The sequence below is a fragment of the Psittacula echo genome (genome assembly GCF_963264785.1).
Source record: "Psittacula echo genome assembly, chromosome: 7".
NCBI lineage: Eukaryota > Metazoa > Chordata > Aves > Psittaciformes > Psittacidae > Psittacula > Psittacula echo.
In genome coordinates, this window is record NC_137740.1 from 33,755,035 (window position 1) to 33,769,672 (window position 14,638).

The window sequence follows — 14,638 nt, forward strand, 5'->3', positions numbered from 1 at the left end:
GAAGGCAATTCTCAATTACAGCAGATGGCAAAACAGTGAAGGTCCAAGAAGTCAAGAACTGAATAAGAAACCTCAGATTAGTACTTAGGCCTTACGCTGCTCAGCCTTATAATGTCAGCGGCTGAATTTCTGCCCCAAATGAAAACAGTCTCAAAGCAGAGCATGGCATTTCAGCAGAGCAGTCCCTCAGTTATGTCCGTTCTTCAGAGGGCCAGACCCAAAAGAGATATCCGTAAAGCTGCAGTCACATGTGAAGAACAACCCATTGAGTATCATGTACACAGCTCAGCAACAGTTAGGATTCAATTTTGTTTGAAATTGGAGAGAGCGATGCTGAACTCCAGGACAACTGAAGATAGACAATCCTTCAAAACATGATATACATTACTTCCTTGATAAGACTGCATATCCTCTTACAGTTTCATTGTTTATTTTGCTTTCTTCCTCCAAGAAAGCTGAAACAAATCATAGAATAGAATCATAGAATAGTTATGGTTGTAATAGTAATATTTATAGAAAGGACCTCAAGATCATCAGGTTCCAACCCCCCTGCCATGGGCAAGGACACCTCACACTAAACCATGGCATCCAAGGCCTCATCCAACCTGGCCTTGAACACTGCCAGGGATGGAGCATTCACAACCTCCCTGGGCAACCCATTCCAGTGTCTCATCGCCCTTACAGTAAAGAACTTCCTCCTTATATTCAATCTGAACTTCTCCTGTTTAAGTTTTAACCCGCTTCCCCTTGTCCTGTCACTACAGTCCCTGATGAAGAGTCCCTCCCCAGCACCCTTATAGGCCCCCTTCAGATACTGGAAGGCTGCTATGAGGTCTCCACGCAGCCTCCTCTTCTCCAGGCTGAACAGCCCCAACTTTCTCAGCCTGTCTTCATACGGGAGGTGCATCCAGTCTGGATGGCATCCCTTCCCTCCAGCGTATCAACTGAACCACACAGCTTGGTGTCATCGGCAAACTTGCTGAGGGCGCACTCAATCCTACTGTCCATGTCACCAACAAAGATGTCGAGTAAGACCGGTCTCAACACCAATCCCTGAGGGACACCACTCGTTACTGGTCTCCAGCTGAACATTGAGCCATTGACCACAACTCTTTGCGTGAGGCCATCCAGCCAGTTCTTTATCCACCGAGTGGTCCACCCATCAAATTGATGTCTCTCCAATTTAGAGACAAGGATGTCATGCGGGACAGTGTCAAACGCTTTAATCTGCATTAACACCATATGTATTTAAAGGGAGGCTATAAAGAAATCAGCGACCCTTCTTTGTACAAGGAGTCACATGGAAAAGACAGGGGTAATGGGGACAAGTCACTAATGGGGATACTTCATTTGCACACAAGAGAAAAATTTTCACCAGGAGAACAATCATTTATTGGAATAATCTCCCCAAGGAAGTGGTGGATTCCCCAGTGTTGGACACTTTCAAGATTCAGCTGGACAGGGAGCTGGGACATCTTATCCAAACGATGCTCTCGCCAAGATAGTTTGGACCAGATGATCCTTGAGGTCCCTTCCAAGATGGCATTCTACGATTCTCCAACTGCTGTGGTGCTCATGGCACACACTTTTTCAAGAATGACAGACACAGCTTGATCTAGTTGCCTAAACAGACTGCTGTTCACAGAGATCCTGTGCATGGATCAAGCACTAGAAAATGTGGAAGAGGCTAATGTCACCTACCCAGCAGCAAGTGACAATAAGCATTTTGTTTAATTCCTGCCTACTTTGGATTACTCCCTGCCCAGTTGTAGGATGGCTGCTGGTGCATACGGCTCCTCTAGAAGTCATCTGCTCAGCAGGGAAATGAGGCTGTCCACCATAAATGAAGAGTCATACCTCTTCACAATGGGATTGCCATCATGCCATAGGAAACCCACATCCGTTGATGGCAAGTGCCATCTGGAAGGATGCTTGCAACTTGCCTCCTCCCAGAGCACCCCTGGGCTTTACTCCTTGCCCTCCTTTCCTCAACATGGAGATTGTGGATGTAAGAGCTGGGAGGCAGAAGATGAATCAGACATTGTGGCATGTTTCTTTAACATTATCTCTAAGTAATGCCTGAAAAATATGTTCATGATAATGAGGAATGCTGTACAGAGCTATTCAAAATCTTTTGAGGGTTAGAAAAGATTTTCCTGTGTCCTTGCAGACTCTGCTTTGCAGCACAACTTGCTGGCAATTCTCTCCCTCCCTCCCAGAAAGGCAATGTATAGAGAATGTAATAAATCTGTAAAGCTTTTTCTGCTATGCCTTTTTATGTGTTCAGTGGAAGGCAGGGCTCTCTAATGCCTCTTGCACAATTCACAGGGAGACACATGAAGTAGAAAATAGCACCTATGTTAAGTAGTACACGATTGCTTTAGTGATGACTTAATAGAGGGAATCTCTTCTGGAGGCACAGTGAGGGGAAAAAAAAAAAAAATCTAAAACAGCTGAAGCCTCACAGATTTATTTCTAAATCCTTTGCATTTTTCACTGTGGCTGTTCAAACACTCAAAAGGTTTAAAATAATTATTAATGATCAAGCTTTATGCAATATCAGTAGGAAAAGAAGCATCTCAAAACTTGGTCAGTGTATTATAGATAGGATAAATCAGAACTCTTTAATCCAGATTAATTCAGAATTTTCAGAATAAAAATTCAATATTCAGCTACTTCTTCATTCCCTAGCTTCCTTATTTTGCACCTTTAAAGTAGGACTATATTAAAAGAAGTTGAAGAATATAATTCTAGTGAAATATTAAATAATCAAAAATAAATAATGCAATGATGCTATGATACAGTGCAGTCAGTGGGCATTAAAATTGAGATAGAATAGAAGGGCAGCTCAAGAGCAGCATAGACTTTTAGGTAGAAGTAGAAAAAGGTGAAATATAATAGTTGATGCTGCTAATCTGTGGGAAGTCTATAGTGTAATGTATACTTTGTTCTAAACTACTCTCATAATCTCTTACCTTCTCAGAAAAGTGAAGAAAGAGAAGAATTAGCAGCATCTAATTACTTCAGCAATTTTGTTAGGCATATTGCAATATACATAATAGATGAGATATTATTAATACAAACCTATTCCACTGAGATGCTCTTAGTAATATAAACCAGAAGTACTCTTAAAAAAATAATTCCTTCGCATGCAGCATTTCAAATATTTCTCTGTACTTCAACTTTTTATTACTTTTTAAATGAGAAACATTTTCTCTGAATTCCGATTCTCAACTCTGAATCACATGTTATTTCCAGGTTGGTATACCAGCAACATAGTTCCTATTTTATGGGCTTAGACTTCCTCCACTGAGATCAAAGGCTATATTCCCCTTGACTTTAATGATGCTATATTGCAAAAACATGTATCTACACAATGTATGGTGGAATCCTATTATGGAAAGGCATATTTGGTGGGGGTAAAGGGAAGAAGGGGAAGAAAAGCTCTGGAAGAAATACAGAAGAAACAGTCTGGCAACACTTTATCAGAATCAGATGGAATCACTTTATGGAATCAGATGGTTTGGTGGCAAAGACAGTGCTACTTGTACAGCTGGAAAGTGAGGAGGCAGTGCACTGTGCACACAAGATGGGAAATGCAAAGTATCTCCACTTATATTAAGATGTTTTGGGAGCTTGAGACAAGATCTTTCTAAATATCTTTTTTTCTGGATTGAAGAACATTCTCCTTTTTACCACCTTCACAGCTGAGGAATCGAGACCTGTATAGCACATTTATCTTATGCTTGCAATTCAAAGCAAATTGCTGCTGCAAAACCTTTTAGTATGACAGTTATATTTCACTTTACTGACAGAGAAAAGGCGTTGTGTGAAACCTTTTTTGGGAACCCACACTTCCTCTCATCTTGTCTGTTTAGATACAAAAACTTCATGAGATGGTTTCTTCAGTGCACTAAAGGTCCTTGCCTGCAGACACCATGACTGCATTTTACTTCTAATTGGTTGTACAAAAACAATCTAACTGCACACATCAAGTCAGGTGTCCTTCAGCATAAAGGGATTTGGGCTTGTTCCTTGATCTACTTAAGTTCAGTAGAAGCTTTTATGTCTTTGTTTGCAGCTGTTTCAGTGATGACAACTACATTAGAAGGGATTCCTAATGATTTATGAGGTTACCAAAGAGACCCATTATGAAGTCTGCCAGATTTGCCTTTATGGGTGCTTTTATAGCTACATCTACATGGCCTCTTTGTCTTCCAGCTTTTTCCTGTATAACACAGATTTTATCTAGCTTTTTGCGTCACTTCTTTAAAACAAAGAGTGGCAAGGGCAGAGAGGGAAGGATGCTCCTTCCTTGAGGGCCCAGAGCACACACATCACATAAAAACGCCTCCAAGTGCAGGGCAGGGTGGGCACCATCACAGCCAGGCATTTAGTGGCAACAGAAACTCCCCATGGATCCATGTGTCTGAACCTGCACAGCCACCAAGAAATCAAAACCTAGCTCAGGAGAAAGGCCCTACCTCCCTCACATGTCCCTTCAGGCAGCTCTCCTCACCACACACATCCTCCTTCTGCCTTTGTTAATGCCCACTAGCACTGAAACCACCACACTCTTGTCCTCTGGGACAAAGTGCTTCAGCATGCCTGCTTTCACAAGCCTACTAAATATTTCCACCTGCTTGTTGCAACAGGGAGGATTTTTTACCTCTTCAGGATGTCAGCTTTGGTAAACTCTCACACAGAGCACAGAAGACCCCAAGCTTTTGTGTATCCAAGACACATCCCTCTTAGTTCCCTGTAACAGCACTGGGAGGATAAGTGGTTTGGAATACAAAGTTGGCTGTAAGCAAACATTCCACTATTAAGTGCTCAAATAAAACTTAAATAAAATCATAACATAGCTGCACATACAAACTGCAGGAAAATATGATAAGATTGCTTCCTGGCTACCACAAGGTTCAGGGATTTGACTGCCTCTACTAGAGCTGAACTCTTAAACCAGCCCTTGGGAACACAGAACAGAGTATGGCAGACTCAAACATATGTAAGACTAGAACTACATTGCAAATAATAAGCTCCCTGCCATATAGATGAAACAAGGAAAAAGAAGAAAGTTGAGGTTCAATGTAATTGCACAGGATTCATCAGGTTCATCTGCGAGTATACTGGGGATGGATCATCAACTGTACTAATTAACAGTATTCACTGAAGATAAAAACTTTGTGTTGGTCTACACCAACCAATACATGGTTCTGCTGAATACTAGTTGACATTACTTGCACAGACATTGTATTTAATCTTGTGGTGAAGAACACCTCAGCAACTGCATCTGTACTCGATACACATGCATGTGCCAGCCCTTTATACTAACCCATGCTAGCTTTATGTCTCTCTGCAGAGGTACATATTGCTTTAGCAGTGAATTTTTACTTCTGATAAATCTCCTAATTTCTCTCTAATAGTAAATTACAATTGACTATTAAAATGCATCTGTAAAGATCACACTGTGTCACAGAAAAGCATGGACAACCAAGAAAAAGCTTCTGCTACTCAAAGAAATAACTGCATGCACTTCTACAAACAAACAATCTTTTACTCACAGCACTAGCAAGAAAAATTAGTTTATCTGCTTTAGTGGTGAAGCGTATTTTTTACACTTGTTTCATCTATAGAATCACCTCGTTGACTTTTTCTTGGCCTATAAAGGCCAAATAAGACTGATGTGGTTGGGTAGTAGCAGAGGCACTTTCTCATGTCAGTCAGAGTTAAATCCCTGTTGCATTTGGGAAGGAATTTGATAGAGGATGTGCACCTTAGAGAAGAAGCAAAGTGATTTCTAACAGCCAGTTTTGATGTAGCAATCCAAGTTTCTTGCCACAACTCTTTTCTTAACACCAGGCAGCAAGACTGAAAGAAAAGCTTGGAATGAAAACCACAGACTAACGCGCGCACCTTTGGTTCGTATACTCCAATTGTGAGAGAGTTGATGACTTCTTCCCCCTCCTCACAGTTTGAAAAAAAAGATAATAGGACAAACACTGTATTATTTTTAAGAGAAGATGTCAAGATGAAAAAATGAAAATGTCAAAAGAGGCTGATATACAGCATTACTTAAGGACTGTTTTGTTGAGAAAAACTGACCAAATGATTTACGAAAGGCTTTTAACAGGGCAGTCTTTGGATTACAGCAAAGATGAAAAATAAATGAAAATCTATTTCAAGTTTACTTTAGCCTAGTCATTTGACAGATGAGGGCAAAACCTGGCAAGAACACAAGTTTTAATCCTCAGATGTAGTGACTTTATTTGCAGTTTTGCAGATTAGAAGTTTTCTCTGGGCAAAATAAGAACTTTTCATTTGCAGACATTTCCTGTTGAAACTTTCTCTACCTGAAGCTTCAATGGCAGCACACGTATAAAAAGACCAAAGGACCATTGTTTCTGCTGATGGCACAAATTGCTGCACACAGAGATTGTCCCGACTGTGTTGCAGCTGGTGTGTCCATCACCTTCTTCCCTTTCTAATTCTTCTGTCAAGCCTCCCTCTTGAAGCACATCCCTCCTAATTAATTACAGGATAAACCAGCCTAGTATCAAGACTGCTCATGGCTGGAGGTGGATCTTGGAGCACGGACTTGTTCTCACTATGCACAGCCTGGCATATTTCTGCCTGGCCAGATGGGCCCCCCATCTGCTCCTATTTGAAGGAGAACTTCCTGGAATTAGGGTTTTCCTCTTAACCTTTGTTTGTACAATTCCTTTGCTTCCTATTCTCATTCAGGGTTGTGGGGGGTTTTTTGCATTTTCACCAAAATTACCTGAAACACAGATTCAGGTTTAAAAGCCAAAGGGACAGCTTTGCACAGTTTTAGTGCGCACCTGGCACTGAATTAGAACAGCTCATCATAAAGGCTAGTAAACTGCAACTGCATCAGTACAGCAAAGGTTTGGGTAGAGTAGTAATACAGCAGCAATTATTTCCAGCGTATAGGCTACAGAGAGCCTAGTAACATCAAACCAAACTGCTAGAAGTCAAAGCTAGGTTTCCGATACTTGCTCAAGCTATTAGGGCATGCTACAATATTTTTCAGTATAGAGTTTACAGATCAAGAAAAGCAGTTGAACTTTATGAGACTAGTGAAGAAAAAAAAAAAAAAAAAAAAAAACTCAAGATGGAAAATAGAGAGCCAGTATCTAATTCTATGAAAATCTGCCACAGTTCTATATTTATTATAAGCCTATCATAGCACATCCTGCTCAAAGACTTACAGAAAATGTGTTGCTAACTACAAGAGAATTATTGATTTTTTTTATTTTTTTTTTTTTTCCTTTCATAGTGCTATTGCTTGGCTGTGGTAAAGCCGATAACTTGGGGAGCAGGGGGAAGGAAAAAAATGAATATTACTATTATCAGCTGTTGACTACAGTTTACAGCAACCATAATCTCATAAAATTGCTTGCAGAAGTACTAGTTGTCATCCACAGAAGATATTACTGTTTTAGTCAAATCATTAAATGCTGATAGTATTTGATGTTTCAATGACCTTGCTTTGGTTAAATTAAGTTTTGGTGACCATCAGCATTGCCTAAACTTCAGACCTAAACCATGTTCAGCATGCATGTTTGCAGTTGGCATTATCTTTTCATTATTGCTAAGAGCAATTCGTTCCTCTTATTAGAAAAACTGATTTTTAACATCTCATGCTGTTTCATACACTGCCTTTTAGCTCAGTATTTAGATGTGCCCCTCAGTCACTAAGGTCTGCACTTCTTCCAATAATGTCTTAAGTTACCTGATATTCATTTGTCAATGTTTTTTTAACCTCCTACCTTCTTCCCAGAGAGGTAGTTCCTGCAGGGTAAAGCTGTCTCTCAATACAGTTGTCTGAGCATTTGTTCAAGTGTTGGACTGTGAAAGCATAGATCTGAGTTCTACATTTTCTACATGCACGTAACAATAAATATTAAATTTGGCATCCTACAACACACTGTAGGTACCTTTCCTGCAAGCACCAGAAGTGCTGACCAGAGAAGCCAGTCACTCATTGGTTCCACTCAGAAGTGGAACTAACTAGATGCAGGAGCTGTCACTCTTGCCCTCCCCCTGCTCACATCAGAAGTCTACCCTGCCTGCCAATCTAACTGCTTAGCTTATGCTATTTTTACCCTTCTTCTTTCTGATATTGACTTAAAGCCTGTAATTTGTTACACTTGGAATTGCATCTTTTAAAGGTAAAGGTCTAAGAAACATGCCAAGGTCCACCCACATAGAACCTATCACTTGTACAGGAAGTATTTCACAAATCTCCCAAGTTAACATTGAAACACATGCTACATACAGTTTTTCCAGGTAGATAATCAGACAACTGTGAATCATTTTTGTGGAGCTAGGATTTAACACGAAGTTGTACTGTAGCATTTTTGCTTATGCTTCCTACAAGCTAAAGGCAATATAGAATATTACCACAGAAACTTTTTTCCTAGAACAATACACAAAACCCCAATGAAACTGCATTTATGATACAACCTGAATAAAAATTTTAATAATGTTTTTCATATATCACAGCTGTCAAGGGAAAGAGAGAGTTCATACTACATTTGAGACATACAGTGTTGACCTGTATAGACTAAGTGTGTACAGTATGATTCTTACAGTTTGGTTATTAGTAGCTTTTAATGGTTTACAGAAGAGAAATCTAAACTTGTCTCTCTCTTATCTTTTGAAGGAGCATTATTTTGAACCCATCTTATTTCCGGAATCACCTGCGCCAAGCTGCTGTGTTTAGGTGCCTAGAGAGATACTCTGAAGCTGCAAGGTAATCCACTGCTTGTGGATTTCTATTGGTTTCTCTACATCTCTTTCATTCCAGCTCTCAGTAGTAAGGATATCACCTTATATCTAGGCTTTTATAAAGTCAGTGGGAGCTTTGTGCTGGCTTTGTGTTTATGATCTCACTTGCAACAGAGCTCCAATCTTCCTAGTTGGCATAGCATAAATAATCCCAGTTTTGTCCCTAGTTGCTGCTAGGTTAATGCATGCAGGAGCATTTACTCCTCCTCAGGCACAGAGGTCAGTTCTGATCAGGTCCCTGGGCTGTGCTGGGGCAAAAGTTACATGCACACAAGCATTTTCTTCTTCCTGGTTTCCCCATAACCCTGGGCAGAAGCTCAGGTGGGCTCCAAGTGGATGGGGGTGGGTAGAGAATCAAGATCTCCGGGTACACTGTGGTATGCTGCAAAATTTAGTCTGCGTGCAGCTGATGAGATTGCTGGTGTGAACGGGAACTGCTGGCAGGAGGAAAGCCTACGAGAGGAAGCTCTGCTTGTATGTTTCCATTAATGCTGCCAAAACCTGAAAGTTTCAACATGCAGCAGAAGTTTTTAACCATTTAACATACTTAAATGAAAGAAATGCATGAGGAAATGCAATGGTGGCTTGGTATTATCACCATTACTAGTAACATTAGACACTTACAGAGGACTGCTCAGCTAAAGACCACAAGGTATATCACAAAATATTTCACAAATCATTAGCTAACTAATGGCAGAACAGGGACTGCAAATACGGAAGAGACTGAAAAGGGTCACTGTGCTCATCATTTAAGGTGGATGCTAGTGATATTGCTCTGAAGCTATTAAAATAGCAGAAAACTAGTTTGTACAGGGAGTGGAAGACGACATTATCCAAGCAGATATGCAGAGTTGCAGAGAAAATGTGGGAAGATGAACTTCAATTTTCTGTAATGGACTCCAGCCAAAAGCTCTGGGACAAATGCTTTCTTTCTGCAGGACTCCCCAGCTTTCACAGGTCAGGACAGGGAGAAGAAATCTGTTCCTAAAGGCAAGGAAACAGTTTTTCCAGATTTCCTTAGAAATATAATTTCAGACAAACCTGGAATATTTCAGTTGTCTGTAAACCCACCTTTGGGTTTGGGGTTTTTTTTTGGGGGGGGAGAGGAGGAGGGAGGTGGGGTGGGGTGGGGTTATATCTCACTGATAACAGTCGCTTATTCCTAAGTCTTGTTAGAGCATTGGTTCAAAGAGAAATTGTCACCTTCTGAATCATCAACAGTTGAGGTCCACTGATCAGCCATTTTAGAGCTGTGTTAGGAGAGTACAGATGTTTTGTGATGGGTAGAGAATCCTGTCCAGGACACTTTTAAACCTAAAAATTCACTAGAAGCCCACCAGGTGAAGTGATACAAGCCAATTGTTTGGGGTGCTGCAGGGGAAAGAGGACTTCCCTCTGAAAGACAGGTTGAAGATTTTTAGAACAACAACAATCATAAAAGTTAAACAATACCCTCTCAGACACTGATCTTTCCTAAGCAGCAACGCTTGTGGAGGCCCATATTTGAGAAGACAGTAAGATGTAAAAAAACCAAACCAAACCAAAACGACACAACAAAACAAAACATACACACACACACACACACAAACCCCACAAAAACCAAAATTGTGGTTAGTGTTACTGCAGATAAGCAATCAGTAAGTTTACTATATCAGCAGGCACAGGGGAACCCTGTCAGCCTGTTTTTCCCCCACACTGAGTATCTTTCAGGGGACTAGATTTTAAATGAGATTACGTATTTTGTAAAGGAGAGGAACGCTCTGACAGACTGAATCCAGAGTGGTTCCAAAAGCAGTGACTATAGCAGTATTCAGAGTTTAGCCTAGTTTAACATAGTGTTATAGCAACTGTGCAGAGCTGCTTCTGCAGATTGTGTTAAACTAAGCTTAGCACTACTTCTGTCATCACATTGGAGTTGCTGGTCTTAGCTGAACCCCACTAATGGTGCAGAATGTACTCCAGTCATTACAGACAGACCATGGCACAGATATTCAGTTGCAGTTTCTCAAAAGACAAACTTGGGTTTTGTTAGCATAAGCCATCATTTATTTCTGCTTGCTTTTTCCACGAGAAAAAGGTCACTCTATTCCTTATTCTGCTTTTAAGCATCCCTTGCCTTCCCACCCCTTCTTGTGATTTTTATATTATTGCATAGTCCATTAAAAACACCCAGAACAATGTACAAGTGAACAGGAGTGGCTGGTTGTGAACAGTTCTGCTTGGCACAAGCAGCATGGATAACCACATTTAATTCAGCCTACCTATCAAGCTGAAATCCCCAGAGATTCTGTCTCTGAAGACACACCAGACTGAATTCTTTGGTTCAGAGAAAGTAATAGGTTAGAGTGGGGTCAACTGTAATTTAAACATCTCTCAAGTTCCTCTGTGTGGAATTTTCACTAGTACAGCAGGAGAATAAGCACGTGAAGCAGTCTAAATGCAAGGACAGCTGAATTAATGTGAGGAGTCTGATATGCCCATATCAGCATCACTTCTGAATTTTGTCAGCTGTAATAGCGACTCCTGTGGGATAGCACTGTGATAGGATGCCACCATGAGCGCAGCCTAAGGCCGTTTGGCATTGTAAAGCAATCCTAGAAACACCAATGTGGGGCCACAGAATCTGCAAATGATGAATTCCAAAGTGTTCCAAACACTTTCATTAAGATGTAAGCTAGTAAATATATTTCTCCTATATTGGTATCTCTGATAGAGGACTCCTCTTGACAAACACAGTAAAGATTTAAACATTAGACGGGAGAAAGCCTATTTCAGTGGAAAGATCATCTTGGCCCTTGAACAAGTGACCATAAATGCATTATACATAAATTTAGTAGAAGTTACTGGGAAGTCTTAGGCATTAGAAGGCATTTAGGTTTAGGATCAGCATCCAATAGCAGCTACTAGAGGTACCCTGCTAAAGGACACACGGTCACAGCTGATCAAAAGATCACTGATAACCAGAATGGAAAGTCAGGGGCTCACTTCTGTCCCAAAACTAAGAAAACGCTCTTGAAGGAGGCCAAGGAGAACTCAACTTTCCTGGCAATATACCCAACCCAAATTATTCTATGATTCTATGACTTCTACCTTAGGGAAGGATGAGATAAAGGATGCGACAAAGAATATGTATGCGCAAGGGGATGTGTAAGCCACAGAAGAACCTCAGAGGTCCATGCTGTCTCTAAAGACAGAGCAGACAAACCACCATCCTTTGCTTTCAAGAACAAGAGTGCTAGAAAGGGAACATGCACTCAAGGGTGAGCCTCAAAGCTCCTGAAGGAGAAGTTATGAGAGCCTACATGTCCTTCAAGTCACCAAGCCCACGGGCTGTGACCTCACAGCTGCACCCATGGGAGAAGGTCTAACCAGATGAGCAATAATGAATGAAAGCAATTTCTCTTTTTTACTCAAATAATGCAGGCTATTGCTGGCACTGAATAGCCTTGAATCAGTAGTAAGGTGAACATTCTTAACTTACAGGAAAATATTGCCACCTATTTGCTTTGAAACTGGAGTTTTAAGTACAGAAGAGATTTTGTCCCTTTTTCTCATTAAGCTGTATAGCTCTCATCTTTCTGCTAATCAAAATGCTGTGCTGATTTAACAGTGTCACTGTGTTCTGCGAAAAGCTTAAGATAGCTCTTTTATCACCAGCTAGAACACTAGTGACTTGAAATTAGTTGTATACATGTAAGGGAAAACAGACTGTCTGTCCCTCTGCCAGAACAAACAACTCATATTCATCTGACTGCATAGAGTAGGGGTAAGCAAGCATTAAGGAGGAAGACGCTTGAGGATCTTAATAGCTGTGGTACAGCTGACTCAGCTTTTTGACATTCATATTAAACATATATAAAATAATCTAGATAAATCCATCATCTGAAAAGCAAACTAGGTCTGCAAGTAGCGAACCTCAGCTCTCTGTAAGAGGTCGGGTGTGTGTCTCTTTGGTCTGACTTGAAAACACAGCGCGTGAAAGCTAGGTGAGTAATTTGGGTTAGTTTGTACATCCGGGTTTGTTTTACAAATCACAGAGTTGTACTAAGGAAAGTTATAGTAATAATTGGGGTTGGGGACACATTGCTGAGTGCCTCTAAACCAGTGCTACCTGCCTTTGCATCCAGCCTGGGTTTTCTCTTGGAAAAACAGATGAAGGTTTATATTGTTTCTCCATCCTAATGGTTTCAGTTTTCCTAAACTGGAATGAATGAATAAATAAATACCAAACAATCCTAAAAAGGGGGGAGAGTGGGAAATCTGCTGTCATGGCAACGGACCCCTCCTCCCGTCAGCACCGGGGTTCCCTCTGGAGCCCGGCGGCTCCCCAACACGCAGAGAGCTCTCCCGGCCAGGGAGGAGTATTTGTGTACCCTTGTTTCGGGGGCTGCTCGGGGGTCAGAGCCGCGGGACTGCCCTGCGCTGCGAGCTGCGGAGAAGCGGCCGCCCACACCCAGCCCCGCCGCCAGCTCCGCGCGGCACCCTGGCCGCCCCACGCCTGACTACCATAGGGCGGCTTCGCGGTCAGGCGGCTCCGGCGGGCAGCAGGGCCCCCCCTCTGGCGGGAAGCGCGTTGCACGGGCAGAACACGCTGCCCAGGACTAGGAAGGAAACGGGATCCGGTTCCCACACACACAAGAAGGGATCCGCAAGCTTTTGCTGGTTTTGTGATCTGCAGACTCCCCAGAGCAACACTGCAGAAGCAGCGCTGCATAAACTGGATCTAGGAAAGAAGCTGCGACAAGTGCTAGGATCACTCAAAGCCCAAAGGAAAGTCCACACAGCCTATTACTAATTTGACACCACCATATGATGTTAGACTGTGTCTACTGGCTGTTATTTCTGTGCCACACATACTATTCTTTATCATTTGAGTTTGTCCACATGTCAAACAACAGCTGGCTCCAACGGGGGCAGATCAGAGGCAGCTTTCAATGCTCATGTTCTCCATGTCTGACAGAAGCAAATCCAGCCATTGACAATACAAGATGTGTCCCTAACCCAGGGAGCATAAGGCACAGAAACACCAGCAAGCAGGGCAAGCACCAACAAAGAGTCCAGAACAAGCATGGACCATGGATTTCTGGAAGTTTCATGGCATCTCTGCCATAAGCGGTTCCAGCTATCCTATCCTGTCTCCAAATGGCTCAGCCATGAGGCTAACAGGCAGTGGGGCCTCCCGCACCTCTTGGGATTTGTAGAGCATATCCATTTTGACTAGAGTTTGTTTCATACCAGTTCACAGAGAGCCCAAGATCTTGCTGGGCAGGCAAGCAACCTGTTTTCTTGAGCATCTCTTGTCATTTTGAAAGATTTGTCATTTCCCTGTGCATCACTCGGCTCACGTTTGTAAAGCAATTTCCATGTCCTTATGTGGCAGTTGCCATTAAATGAGAAATGCTTGTTATCACTGCATAGCAATCTCAGTACAATGCAGAAAGCTGTTACCTGCATGCAACCGTGGGACAGATAATAAATATAATAAATGTATTCTAAGTACAGGTGCCATTTTCTTTGCAGGAAACTTACTTCTGCTTTCTGGCAATAGGCTAATGACCCAGAAACTTCAGCAAAGACAGCAAATATACCCCATCACCAATTCGGAAGGGCTGGGCAGGACAGAAGAGCGCCTTCCCAGTGCACTTAAAGTTCACTTGTGAAATGCTTAAAAGAGAGTTTTAGCCAGTCCACTGCAAGAATTAACAACATCAAGGTGTTATGCATAGATAACATAACTGTTTGTCCCATTTGGGGGCTAGCCTACAAATAGGTAAATCCTGATGTTAGTAATTTCATTTCTGCTTAATATTCTGGAGTTCTGTTT

The 14,638-nt window shown here is 41.7% G+C and overlaps 1 protein-coding gene across 1 annotated transcript in view; it reads left to right on the forward strand.

Annotated features, from left to right (window-relative positions):
- SPATA16 (spermatogenesis associated 16) overlaps window positions 1–14,638 on the forward strand; it is a gene marked incomplete at both ends in the record, with an annotated part of 66,814 nt that overhangs the window by 17,863 nt on the left and 34,313 nt on the right. Inside the window, one exon of the mRNA XM_080624006.1 lies at window positions 8,690–8,779. Within this exon, the coding sequence (XP_080480132.1) occupies window positions 8,690–8,779 (90 nt within the window). The remainder of the gene's footprint in view (window positions 1–8,689; window positions 8,780–14,638) is intronic.